Here is a 15,041-nt window from a genome sequence, read left to right on the forward strand (position 1 = left end):
TTTACATTATTTATCAAATTTTCCACTCTTAGTGGGTTTGACACAAGTGTGAGCCAAAAATCAAGCAAGAACTGCAAATAACACTGAAGAGAAATTTCCTGCTTGGAAAGAAGAATCCAATTACATCTCTTGGGACTCTTGTATAACCTAGCACTTCACTTAGTCACAAGCTGAAATGAGAATGAAGGAGTACTGGAGTCTACTAAACATCTAATACAAAAATCAAAAAGTTATTAAAATAATTGAGGAGGGAAACACAAGCAACCTTCAGGATTTGAGCTAGAGGACTGCTGTTCCCCTTGGCCTACTTGAAAACTAAGCATATGCTTGGTTTAAAAGGTTAGGGTGTTCAGCACGTTGAAGAACATGTCCACAGAAAGAGAAGTTAAACAAATACTTTAAAAAAAGGAAAATAATAATACCAAAAAAATATGACATTGAACTGATAGGAAATACCCAGAGAGACATAATAATACATAAAGGCATCAAGATGGCTGGATGGTATTTCAGATGTCTTAGTGCTATCAGTGAATTTTAGGCTCACAGCAAGTAGAAACTTGAGACTGTGATAAAAATCACTGCATCACAAAACATAAGTGCACACACTTTGAACAAGAAAAGAAAGAAAGCCTCTATAAGCCCTTGAAATTTTGTCCTGTTTTTGTAGACCTCAAACTTTTAAATAGATTAGAGAGATTTTTGAGCAAAGCAAAAACTATTTTCATGCCAGAAAAACTGGTTTGTGAGGAAAAAACTAAGAGAACAATGTCATTCTTGGCTACAGGAAAACCCAAGGGACAAGGAGAATGTGATTACTCTGTGTTTAAAATTAAGCAAAATGAAGGACAAGGAAGAACAGATTACAATTTTAATGGTTCCCAGAACTGTAGGTAGATCCAAGATAGTGTAACTAGAAATAGTAGAATGCCTTTAGGAAATAAAAATTTTGGGGTGTTAGGGAAATAAAATTAACAATTGTGCTATACAACTGAAACACAGTCATAGTTGTGTAAAACTAGACAAGCTGAGATACTTTAGAATATTCTTCAGGAAACAGACTTGAATTAACAGCAGATGATAAGATGATCTCACACATCACTCCCATCTCTGGCTTGTGTGATGCAAAGATTACTTCTTGAAATATGAAATACAGGCTTTTATGTGCATGAATATCCAAGGGTATGTTATTTAGGTGTAATTTGTGCATGCTCAGCATACAGTGACATTTTGAGGCAGCATCTGAAAAATAATTTTTGACAAAAGAATATTACCCTAACATATTTCAGTGTATTCAGTTCAGATTTTCCTACTCTCTTTAGAGGACTTCTGATTTTGGATAAATAAGCCAAATGCTCAGACTTTGTTCAGAGATCTTTCCAATGCAACAGTATCAGATAACCTTGCAAAGTAGAAGTGACAGCCATTTAATGTTGAAATGGGTGGTTTACCCTCTGATGACAAAAAGCATGACTAAACCTATTGCTATATTGATGAGACTATATGTGGCCATACCATCTAATATTGCTCTTTTATTGTCCTGCTTGGTTTCTGGGGACTCTGGCTGTCACCATACAGCCTTATACAGAAGAGTGAGAGCTACTAAATGAGCTACTGTTGCATTTGAATTGACATATTAAATAAGCCTGTAAAAATGAAGTTGGATACTTCAGGAACCTTTTTGGTTTTTTTCTTTCCCCTGCACAGCTTTTATAATTCAAGAGGGTATTCTCTTAAAATTAACTTGCTTTCTGGTGAGTTGGTTTTATACGTTTGGCTTAGGAATTCACATTCCTGTCTCTGTGTAACAAAGACCCTTATTGCATAAGAAGAATCTCCAGCCTATCTGTACTTGAACACTCTAAAAAAACCTAGCATAGCAGCTTTGATGAAGCATAATATATAAAAGGTTATTAGGGTTATTTGCTTCAGCTAATATGATTTTTCTTGTTGGAGCCGTAAGAGATTACAGGCACAATTCAAAATGTTTGCTTCAGTTAATATGATTTTTCTTGTTGGAGCTGTAAGAGATTACAGGCACAATTCAAAATGAGGAGCTGTTTCCAAACCAAGTTTTAGTTTACACTAAAATATCAAGATTATAAAAAGCCTATATTCTTACTATGTATGTTTTAAATTGTTGAAATTTGTGCCCAGGCTCAGTGCAGATGATAACAGCAGAGCCCTCACAGTAAACGCCTATGACAGTTCTTCACATAAGGCTTCTTTCTGTTCCTTAAGCCCATTTTCAGTGTGCAGGATTTGGCTTCACAAGGGGAAGGTATTTTATGAAAACCAACTAATTGCTTTCACAATACCCCAGTGAGAATTCTGAAATTAAAATGAACAGAAGAGTTTTCATTCAAGTTTCCCAAACAGTTTGTACTGTTAAATATATTAGAATTTAAAAACCCCCAACAAAACAAGCAAAAAACCAAACAAAAAGCCAAAACAAAAACCAAAGACATACACAAAACCCCCCAAACAAATTAAACAAAACCCCAAAAACCCCACACAAAACAAAACACAAAACCAAACACAAAACCCACACACACTCCCCCTCAAAACCCAGCTGCATAAAGATGTACTACTGGAGCCTCTTCCATAAAATCCTAGCAATATGCAACATGTTGGAAGGGCACAGAGATTTTTATCTTGTCTGATTTATTCAGAAAAACAGCCACGTTCCTATATGATCCTGCTTATGAACAGAAGTCTGAAAACAATTTTTGGGGGAAAGCAATGAAAAGCAAGGGACTTTTGTCTCCTTAACTGACATGAATGTGATTTAATTCTAGAGTGGCACACTGCCAGAACAGCCACAAATTCTGAACTTGGTTGGAATTTGTCTTCCATGACCAGTCCTCTTTGATACGTGAAAAGAAACATATGATGGGAGATACTGTCTGATAAAAATATAGCAGTAATAAGGCAAACAGATTGCAGTTCTCATATGAGAAGCAATGAGTGAATCAAAATTTCCCTTCCATGCTGACAAAACCCACTAAAGTTTCTGCAAGAAGCAGATGCAATGAATGAAAACTAATTTACTTGAAACTATAATAGCTCAAAGTATTTCTTTACAGTCAGACTTGAAGCAATTGCAATTACAAATTAATAGAGTTCTCATGCTCTTGCCTGTCACTGAGCTACCTACAAATAAAAGCTCCAGAAATATGTTTTGCTTTGTAGCAATGCTCAGTTTCTATATCAAGAAATATATTCATGAAGGATCAAAATCTACATGATCCCTTTTTGCAAGAATCTTTCTATTGGACTCACTTGTTCTGTTTATGCAGGGAGCAAAATAAGCTCAAGAAAATACTCCTCAAACTTGAGCAACATTTTGCCATGAGATACTTTCCTGTTGAGCATGTGCTTCCTGGTTTTCTTTTCTGCATCCAGATACCTTTATAAGGTACTTTCCTTACACACATGAAACATATTCCTAGCAACGAAAAGGTAACAGTAAATCTGATGTTCCACATGGATAAAAGTAGTTTTTAGATAGGAACAGAAATGCTCTTCCCATAAGTTTTTCTTTCCCAGAGAGTTTTCTCACACAAAATGTTTCTATGAATTTGACCGGATAGAATTTTCCAATCCAAAGCTAATTTGGCTGATAAAACTTTTGAAGAACTCACTGACAATGAGAGAAGTTTAATTAAAAACACCTTGATAGTTATTGCAATATCAACTTAATACCCTAATCCTACATATATCAGCATTTCTTTAGAGTGGAAGTCATAATCCTGAAGAACATCAAGGGCAAAAGAGCTAATTTCCCCTATGCAGTTTTCTCTTAGGCCCCAAGAAGTATTTCTTCAGGGCATACTGGGACTGCTGCTCTCAGATTTTTCTCCTTGCAAACCCTTTATAGCAAAAAAAGGATAAAGATGCCTTTGTAATATCTCCTGTGTAAAAAACATCATTTGGTGCACCTGTGTCTAAGACAAGATCCATTTTTATGCAATAAATATCTTAATTACCATAGTAGGCTTTCATTGGTCAAATATTCATGAAAGCACACATGGAACTACAGTGAGTGCTCAAATCCATACTCAGAGCAGGCTATGTGTGAAAAGTGTATAAAAATGTATAAAAAAATACCATTCATTTTTCTAATAATAGGAAAGAAAAGCTCCGTATGAAGAGGTTTCCCTAAACTGAGACCAGATTTGAAAACATGTATATCAACCCAGATGTTACAGTGTTAAGTAACAGTTATTTAAGAAGCAATTTCGTAACATTTGACTGGCCTAGTTTAATTTATTTCTTCCGCAGCACTAAACATAGCTGAAGTTAATTAATAGAAGTGAATTCAAAATATATCCTGGCCCATAACTGCTTAGGTTACCTGTACTAAGAGTGTATTTTTTTTTAAGGCAAAACAACAGGATATGCAAAAAAATAACCAGGTGTTAGCAAACACAGTTTAAAGCCAGCTGCACTTCAAAATAAAAATATCCCTAGTGACTTCTTGATGTAAGCAACCCAGATGTAGCAGCAGCACATGCATTACCAGAATCAAAAAGAATTTAATAACCTGTTTAAATTGCTTCATTTACTAATACCATACTCTTCCTGTAAGGAACAAATAGAATAGGTTAATTTGAGGATATTTTTCCCCCCTATGTTTCTGTGTTACTTTATATATGGGTTTTAGTAACCCATAAACCCTTTATGTGTCAAAGCCTATTTTCCTTGCATTGACTTTCAAAGGACTGTAAAATTCAAGGATTAGGACAAGTTACACCAGAGGCAATGCAAAGCCATTTTCCTAGCAACTAGTAAGTCCTCATCAAGAGGGGAGGGGGAAAAAATCTATATCAAAGGTTATCACAACTCTTTGAAGCAGTCGTGGGTAGTATAATACATTCACATAATACTGCTGTATCAAACGCTGTCAGCAGTAAATCACAAAGGCCACTGCATTGATTTCCATCACCAGCCTGACACCCCTAATGCATGTATGTCTTCATTAATATTATTTTATCGCCAGTGGCTATTTAAAAAAGAATGCAGGAGAATGTAACATTGCATGTGGATCATTAGCTGTTAGTTACTATTCTAATTCTCTACACCAGCAAATGAAGTGTAAAAATAGCCTGCAGCCTCTGCCACCTGCTTCCCAGCCACTGTCCAGTGGTTAATATTTGGACTCTTTTTTCATGCAGCTGGTCCTCTACTCAGTAGGAGCCTCGCTTTCCCTTCCTGGGGAACCACCATGAAATGTCATTCATCATGGCTATAGCAAAGGCCCTGCATCTTTTTTTCCCCCTTCTCTCTAAATAGAGGAAACAGCTGTGCTTTCTACCTCAACATTATTTAAATATTTAGTGAAGTGGCTGCCTAGTTTTGTCATCATGTAGATCATCAATAATGACACAGGAGTGCACACTATCTGCCATAAGGACATAATGCCAGTAATTGCATAAAAATGCTAATGTTACAAACACACTTTTGATAGCAAATTACCAAATTATCTTGGAATCTGATGGTAGGCAGGTTTCTCCATGTCTCCCTTCCTCCCACTCTGGGAAGCCACTAAGTGGTTTAAATGTAATTATGGACCAGCTATGTACAAGCATTGTGTAAGCACAGCCTCAAGCCTGCCTGTGCTCCAGCAGAGCACACTGTTAGATGTGCCAAGTAAGCATAAGTGACCTTAACATGTAACTACACCTCTCACAATCAAACTGGAAGTGCTGTCTCAGATAACCCAGCAAAGCCTAGAAGAAAAAAATCTAAAGCTCTTCTGTCACACACAATACACATTTTCTCTAATCTGATTTCTGATGTGGCAGTAGCTGAGCCTCTACATAAATTGCTGCCATGTGAAAGAAACTGTATTACTAGGGCTTTCTTCTAAGCTTCTCCTAGTTCTTCAGTTTGTACAGGCCAGCAAAAATATTGCTAGGGTTACAAATCGAGTACAAGGGAGTATGACATCATTTTTCATTTGAAACAGAACACATCACCTCTGTCCCTCACTGTCTGGATCTGTTTTAGACCTGTATGAAATGCTCTGCGCAAGAGGAAAACATTTATTGATATCATTGAAGATGTAATTACTGTGTTCTTCCCCAATATTCTTGCATCATTTTTGTCAGAAAATGAAATAATGAGCTAGATTGCTGAATTAGCATTTTGAGGCCTTCCTCGATCTTCCCTGCTGTCCATGTAATTTGAATATAAACATATGATTATGAAGGAAATGCTCAGTCTGCATTTATAGCATGTTTAAAGTGCTTCTATTAGCTGCATGACTTAATTTGATCTTTATCACAGTAACACCACAAAGTTTGACTGGACCTTTTAATAGCTCTTTTACTAAAACCATTATTGGGAAGAATGTTAAAAGATCTATTTTTGACAAGCTATTGAAACTTCTGAGTGAACTATTTTTATTTGTGGAAAAAGTTTCAGCAATAATCAGAAATGTTTAATAAATCCTTTGTTCAGTTTAAGAAAAAAACAACCCACACAAAAAAAACCCTTAATTTCAAAGTGCAATTTTTTCTTTTAATCAGGAAATGTTAAAAAAAATCCAAAGCATCTTTTAACTAAAAAAGCATTTTAGAGTACATTTTGCACAATTTGCTCTATTAAAGCATTCAAAAATTTCTTTAGGTTTCCATATATTCTTTGTAGTTTACAAATTGCCACATCTATGTACAGACATCCACAAAGACATGTGACTCTCATGAACTGAACACTTGTAGAGGGAACTATGAGAAGATGAGCAGAAAGTACTATTTATGTCTCCCAGTTATTTCCATCCTCTCAGTCAGTTTTTCTGCCTCACCCCAAGCAAGGTGAGCTGCTTGCTGAGGGTGTCTGAGGTATATCTTAGGAAAGAGGTGATTGCAAAACATCAGGAGCAGATGGGTTACCAAGATTGCATACAATCTGTGAAGACACCAGGCTGAACCTGATCTTTGGGAAAACAGAATAGTTTTGGGAGAGATGAGAAGCTAAGATGCAGAAGGATCTGCAGAAAGACTTTAGATCTGTGAGGAGGAGAAGAGGTCTGAAGAACACCAGATAGCTGATACAGCATATGCTGCCTTTTCCTCCCTGATGCAGTTGCATTATTACCCTCCCATTCTTGCCTCTTGGTTCACCTCCCCTTACAGGTAAAGGGACTGCAGCAGCCAGAGGCCCAATTATATTAAACACTCTCTTCAGTATTAGATATTCTAGTATTTATACTGTTTAACCCCTTCAAATGAAACAATCCTGCAGCTCCTAACTCCTGCCCTCAAGAGTCAAGAGTTCACCGTGCTATGGGGAAAAACTAGATGAGATTTTTTCTGGAAAATGAAGGTTTTAATCCTAAATTATCAGATTCCAGCTACAGGACTACACACAACATTGTCATGCTTCATTCCCTTCCTCAGCAAAAAAAATAAATATTCCTGCTAGGTCATCAGTATCAGTATTACACAGCAAGATTATCTTGAAAAGTATTATTCACCCACTCTATGAAAACATAAGGTACTTTTAACCTTATCTTACACTTACCTCTAGATTTTAACATAATCATAATTCTAACTTTATATTGCCTATGTTAAATAAAGATATTTCAGCAAACTGCAAAAAAAATCATGGTATTTTCCTGAAACTTCTCAAATGAACAAGTTGTATAGATTTAAAAAGTCAAATGCACATTAAAAGAGAAAACAACAAACCCAAACATATTCCAGAGCATAAGACTTTCTTTGTAAGGAAAAGTTCTTTTTCTCTACATTTCTGTTTCTTCAATCAACATGTATTACTTCAAATGCAGTTGATGCTCTTATAATTACAGAATTTGTATAGATTACCTATTTCTGTTTCTTCAATCAATATGTATTGCTTCAAACGCAGTTGATGCTCCTATAATTACAGAATTTGTATAGATTACCAAGATCCTGTGCCCTCAAAACCTACAGGATAAATAAAGAAGCTCTGCCTTGGTTTTTAACAGTCAAAACCCCAAATACATTCTTTGTTCAACACGGGACTAAATGATGTCAAAAAACACCAAGGTGCTATATATTGTACAAATTAATCTGCCCTTTCGAATCTGCAAGTCAAAATAAAATCTGTAGTTTTGAAAGAAAACTATTCAGTGATGTGTCACACACTGATTTACTGCTAACAGGTACAGCAGGTTGAAAACTGAGACTGTATTCTCACATCCAGAGAATTCTGGTTTTCTCCTTGCTACAGGTGGGATGGCAAAAGTCTTATCTTCTGCAAAACAAGTGTCATATCACATGAACGTACCACACTAAGACTACAAAGGTCAAGCAATAACTCAGTCTCTCCTGCAAAGCACCAATGCATCTTCTAGTGCTGTGTCAACAGTAGCTACTGACTGCCAACAGGTGCAGTGGCAGGAGGGGATTCCTTTAGGAGGATACTGGGTGAACCACATGTGTCACTATACATGTTTTTCAAACCTGTACCACTGTTCTACACGTTTGGTTTACATGTCTAAAAAAAAATTCAAGAGCTAAAGTATCTACATAAAGTCTTGTCTTCTATACTTACCACATGTCAAGACAGGTGGAATATTCTGTTGATCCCAGAAGGACATCTGGAGGTCTGTACCATAGGGTTACCACTTCATTGGAATATGTATGACTGGGAACTGATTTAGCTCTTGCAAGACCTGTGGGGTAAACACAAATAAATTAATGTAAACAAAACAAAGTAATAGTTTGCTGTATAGTTACAATCCTAAAAGTATACACGAGCACACATCACATAACTTGACAGCATGTTGCAAGCCTTATTTTCTTCTAGCACTGAAGTTACTTAATGAAAGAACATGGTAGCATCTATCATTTAGTACCTGGCTAAATAGAGCTATGAATATTATGAAGGGATAATAAAATATGCTTTTCATAATGACAACAACAGGCCCAGAAGAGATGCAAAGATACATTGTGGTATACCTAAATAAAAGACAAATAAAGTTTTTCATTTCCATTAAATGTTCATCTTTTGGCATCGACACCATTTAATTTCAGTGTTATTTAGAAAAAGGAAATGAAAACTCCCAGAGAAGTGATGCCACAGATGAGATTTGGGTTTTTGGGGAAGCCTAAGGAAACCTTCCACAGCTTACACTGCAAACCCCACCCTGTTTATCCAAGATTATGCATCTTGGATAGCAGTAGACACACTTACATATTACCATTCAAATAAATATTAATACAGAACTAATACACCAGAAAATGGTATGTGAAAAATTCTTCTCTCTCAACAAACATGTATTGGCAGTGCACCAAGCACAGAAATCATTTCAATGGAATGTGTGGCCTACTAAAGATACAGTATTTACAGTAATTGTCTTTTAAGCTTGTCAGTCATTTAAAATAATTCACATTCCTACACAGCCATAATGTAAAATTAGGGTCTCTCCTAAAAAAAGATTATTTTTTTCTCATATGCTAAAACTGGAAGGAGAGAGTATACTTTTCTAAACAAGGATGCTTCTCCTACACAAGAGACTCTCCTCTAGGAATTGGAAAAAAATTTTCAGGCCTATGGTGACAGTTCCCATCATGGGCCTGCAAATGCCTTTTTCAAATTACTTGCTCCTAGCTACTGCCTTGAGACCATCCTCTCCCTCACTGGGAACACTGGACATGCACAAGTAATGGAAATCAGGAGAATGCACTACTGGGTGTTTTTTGTGCCTTCTTAAACAAAGAGCTACACATTTCCCTCTCACAAAACAAATGAAATTACTAAAACAGTGGGTGTTTTTTGTGTCTTCTTAAACAAAGAACTACACATTTCCCTTTCACAAAACAAATGAAATTACTAAAACAGAAGGTTTTGTCTTACAGAAATGAAGAAGCAGCCATACACACAGAAAGAAATAAGCAACATGAGAATCCACATATGAGTACAGATGAGAGCCCTTTGCCCCTTTATTCCTAACACACTGGAAAAGCTATTTAAGAACAGTTAGTCTCAGTGAATATATCTCCATAGTAATGATGGCAAATCTTGCCAGCAGATTGCATTATCAGCTGATTATAGCAATTAGACCAGTGTAGGGGAATAATTTGAATTGTATGCCATGATTTCTTCTTATAAAATTGCATTTGAAACATGAATAACCATTTTTCTCAAAGTTCTCAGACTTCCATTCTTTTTGCATATGTGCACCTGGCCACCAGCTTGATGAATAAGCTGGCTCACAAAGACAACCCAGGGCTGGCCAGGTACAGCCCCAAAGAAGCCAGAGGAGAGGTCACATCTTGTGCTCCACAGTGCCTCTGCCTCCAGATTAATGATTTTGCTTCTAGGAGACCAGAAACAGCCAAATGTTCTTATTGCTGAACAGTTCTTATTCCTAGCACATAGAACCACTACCAAGCCTGAGTTTCTGAGCATATATACCTATATTCCATGTGACTAAACTGAAACAGTATTCCCTGAATTTGTGGATATGGATCTAGTAATATTAAGCAATATAAAAATTATTCAGGGATTTGAGAGGTCTGGATGGTGAATTACTCTATCCTGCTTTGCCTGTCTGAGCCCTCCCTGAGTCTTGCCTGAGGAACACTGACTTTGGTTGCAAACAATGTCCTGTCTAGTCTCCTACCTAGCTTTGATAGAAGAGACATAAGCAGGCAGGGGAAAGGCATTTTTAAGAAGCTAGCAACACCATGTATTTTGGGGGAAGTGTCAAAAAGCTTTAGAGCTTGTGGGATTAAAACCAAATTCAGACTTCCATGACATGAAGCTGTTGATCCACACACTCCAGAAATCTCCCATACAGGGAGGAATGAGTACCCAAATTGCCATATCAGAAATCATACTGCAAATAATACAATATCCATGCTTGCCTGCCAGTTTCTGCCACTTTGCTGGGCAGAATGGAGCTTTACAAGTGTTATAGTCAGCCCAAGCACAACTTTCCTCCTCTTCTGTGACTGTTCAGCATGGAAGCAGTCCTCCCATCCTGCTGGGAATGCCACCCATGGTGCTGCCTCAGCATATTGCTTCTAGATCACCTCCACCTCTAATCCAGTCCAGGTTAACTAAAATTCATCTGATTTTCAAAGCCTGTTGGGCAACTAAATGTGTTTCTTTAATCCATTCTTCACTCCTTACACACAATGAAAGGCTCCTTTAAGGTTAGCTGCTGCATCTGGTTTCTCAGTTATAAGAAGATTGTTACTGGAAGGGAGGAAGTTACAAACAAAGCCTTAATTTGTAAAAGCAAGTTGAGGCCATGCACTGGCATCAGACAGCATCATTGGGTTTAAGAGTTGTCTTGGTTTCAGTTAAACCACGACAAGAGGCTTATGGGTAGAGGCCATATGTTTTCAGTTGTGGCCAGTTGGTTTCCTAGTTGGGCACATACACTTCTTTGGAAACTAAATGACCCAACAGAAAGCAGGGGAAAATTTGGCACAGTCCCACTGTTCAATCAGTCACTCCCCCTGTGTAGGACTGAAAGGACCTGAATTAGGCTAATGCCTCAGAGGAGCTGCTTTCTCTCAGGGAGGGAGCAACCTTTGCTTTTTCTGAATAACATTCTGCATAACGAAGGCATTTGCAATTATGAACACTTTCACTCGAAGACTCAAAATTAATGCAAATGTCTCTCATCACACTTGAGACATGAAAAAAATACTCTCATCTTTCAGCTATATTTACAGTACAAAAAGAATGCTAACAAAATATATATATGAAACACCAACAAGATACTGCATTTCTTGTTTTGATGCTTGAGATGCAAATAAATGACAGCTACCAGGGCTTTTTCAGATACCCTTCTGCAAGAAAATTTGCTACATATTTTATATCCCTTTGCACATCCAAATATGCTTACTCATGCAAAATTTATTTAACCACATCCTTCAACTGAAAGAAAACTGAAGGGTAGGATTAATTAACACAGCATGTTCGATCACTTTCTTTAAGGATTCCCTGTCTGTTTCCATGGTTACACTACAGGAAGAGCGACAATCTTGTTTTAAAAAGACAGAGCTTACAGGAGATCATCAAAACTTCAAACCTTAATGGCCAGCATGCATAAAAGCCAAAAGGTAAATGGAGGGATCACCAGGTGAGTACCCAATATTTACATATTTCTGCTTGAGCACTCTTTTTGCCTGGGAAGGTGGAGGAAGAACCTCCTGACAAGCAGCGAACTCCTCTCCGATTCCCATGTCTTCCAAAAGATGAAAGGTCAACACATGTCCTGCTGTTGCAGCCTTATTTTGCAAGAATGAAGCCAAGCAAAAGGCCCAGTTATTAAAAGCAAGGTCGTGTCAGACCCACTGGGGAACTTGTGTGTAATCATGGGACAGACAGATACTGTTTAATGTTCTTCAGGCAATGGCCCTAGAAGTCAGTATTTATCCAAAATGAAAGAAGAAACTGTTCTGATGCATTACATACTGCAAGGCTTGCATGACATCATCTATTTGTGCTGTGACACAAACCACAACTTTATTTTAACTCATTCATTAAACAACAGCTCAGGATACCCTGCAAAGCCCTGTATTTAAAATATAGAGTGAAGATCTATGCCTATGTATGTCCGTGTCTTTAACACACAAGAACTCCTGCTGCCTCCTACTCTGAACTTAATTAAATAAAAAAAAAAAAAAAAAAAGAAAAAAAGAGAAGATATTTCCTTCCTTGGTAAACACAATTGTGTCTGCTTCATCTGGCTTTATCTTAGACTCAGAGGTTGTATCTGACTTTACAGCATCAGTTATTGACAAAACACATTGCACTGATTTATCACTGTAATTTTTAAATTGTATTTGGCTTTTAAAAGAGGCTGTAAGATTCAAGACCTATCCAATACACATACCTTTGGCTACATGAGCACAAATATTAATATTTGATATCTCTCTAGCTGCAGGACAGCTTTCTAGTCAACTTCATATGACAATCAGGAAGCCTTTGTTCACAGCAAATATGATCCTGCAAATGAGAAAACCAGTCACGTCTGCAAAAACAAGGGCTTACCAACCATGTGCATGGTTTGCCTTTTTATTATGCTTTAAATGTGTTGAGGTGCTTATTATTTTGATTTAGATATATCAAAAAGTGCTCTAGCAAGCATACTACAAAAAAAAAGAGGTGAATTTTTTCTTCTGATTTTCCTCGATTAAGATTCTTTATGTGCTTCCATTTTCAGCTTCCTGTTTTGTTTATTTAACAATTACCTAAAGTTTGAGGTAAATGGCTTATTGAACCGTAACTATGACTCAGTAACGATATTAAAATGTTGTTAATTCATTCTATTGTAGATCATGAACTGCCAACTTCACTTAACATATTTGCTCAGCTACTTGTTTTCCAACAGAAGGCCATTTATTCAGTGAATACCTGAATGATAACAAACTGAAGTAAAATGGGTGGAAACACTGACACTGCTTCAATGAAGCAAGATCTTGGCAATCAAAAGTGTCCTGCAGCCTTTAGGTCCCTCTGCTGTTTACTTGAACGCACCTGTCTCCAAGATGCAGCTTTACCCAAGCATCTGAGTTAAATTCCTCTCAAATAAGATAAATTATCTACAATATCCTACTGTCCTGGTCCTAATATAACCACTAGCTTATGGTAGTGCTGTTCATCTATAAAAGTTACTCACTATGAGGGAGAGTCTAATTAGGATCCCAAATTAGTATTCCCAAAATGCACTTGAGCAATGACTAGTCTTCCAAACTGGTGTGCAGGAGTCAGTTTTCAAGAGGCAGAGAGCAGTAAGTAAGGCGAAAGGAATGCATGCCTCAGCCTGTTCAGTTTTTCCAGCTGTTATCAGTTGTTCTAATAAAAGACCATTTTTCCCAAGAAATCTTATCTCATGTATGTCTTTAGACAATCACTTACAGTAACACGGATAACAATTATTCTAGTCTGTGAATGGGACTCACCTGTCAATTGACAAACACAAGTTACAGAATGGGAAGATGGAGAAACACTTTTCCTGCTGCCACAAAGAATGAGTCTAGCACTAGTGAAGAGTGTTTTTCTCTTTCCAACAACTCCAGCATCATCTTTTTCATCATCACCTCTTTCCTCTGCATCCTGAGCCACCCAAAGGATCATAGGGAGTAGAAAAAAGGGATACAAGGAAGAGCTCAGCTCTTGGTTGTATATTATAAAATCTCTTTAGCTGATTTGACTGAAAGCCATCCTAGCTACAAAGCTGTTTATTTCCCTTCTTTAAGATCCTCATAAAAAAATTCTGACATATTTTGAAAAAGCACACTAATGCTGAACACATACCATGACTGCCAAATTAATTCATTGTCTATAAGCAGAAAGAAACACACTAAAAATTGGGTTCTAAGCAAAAAGTGGCATGGAAATGCAAAAAAATTATACATTCCACTCTAGACAACAGGAAAATATATCTATTCCCATGGCCTTTTGGGTCAGCATGAATATATTCAATCTGCTTCTGCTATTCCGGAAGCAGAAAAATAACAGTGTAGACAGGAAAAAAAAAGAGGAAATAAACTGTACCAACATTGTAAACATTCACACAGATGCAAAAGCTAACAGGACTCAAGGACAGTTAGCAATTTCACATCAAAGATAGTTTCTGCATTACTGAAAAGATCTGGATTAGTTATGGACATAGTAAGAATGGCCACAGTACCTTAACAACTGACTGATTTAAATCTTGCTTTCCAGATTCTGGATTTTTACTTAACAATTTGTTGTCTCACAAAAAATCTCTAAGAATATGATGCCCTCTACTCCTAACAACATCCTAGCAGGAACACACCACTTTGCTAATAAGACTGTAAGTGAAAATGTCAGAATTTCTCATTCCACAGTGAAGTTATTAGGTTTGAAGCAAAGAGTTAACAATGGCTGAACAGATGGTTTTAAATTGGAAAGATCTGCAGAGCTCAGGGAGGAAATTCTAGAAAGGAGAAACAGGCAGAAAATAATTCATCACTGAAAATGAGAGGTAATGCATCTTAGAATATTTTAATGTTCTTTGAGAAAAGAGAGAAAACTGGGAAGCAGCTATGAATAAATGAGCCAAATCA

At 36.9% G+C, this 15,041-nt stretch overlaps 1 protein-coding gene across 1 annotated transcript in view; it reads right to left on the reverse strand.

Annotated features, from left to right (window-relative positions):
* CDK14 (cyclin-dependent kinase 14) overlaps positions 1 to 15,041 on the reverse strand; it is a gene marked incomplete at its 5' end in the record, with an annotated part of 89,825 nt that overhangs the window by 62,074 nt on the left and 12,710 nt on the right. Inside the window, one exon of the mRNA XM_009081111.1 lies at positions 8,539 to 8,659. Within this exon, the coding sequence (XP_009079359.1) occupies positions 8,539 to 8,659 (121 nt within the window). The remainder of the gene's footprint in view (positions 1 to 8,538; positions 8,660 to 15,041) is intronic.

This window comes from Acanthisitta chloris, unplaced genomic scaffold (genome assembly GCF_000695815.1).
Source record: "Acanthisitta chloris isolate BGI_N310 unplaced genomic scaffold, ASM69581v1 scaffold8288, whole genome shotgun sequence".
NCBI classification, from domain to species: domain Eukaryota; kingdom Metazoa; phylum Chordata; class Aves; order Passeriformes; family Acanthisittidae; genus Acanthisitta; species Acanthisitta chloris.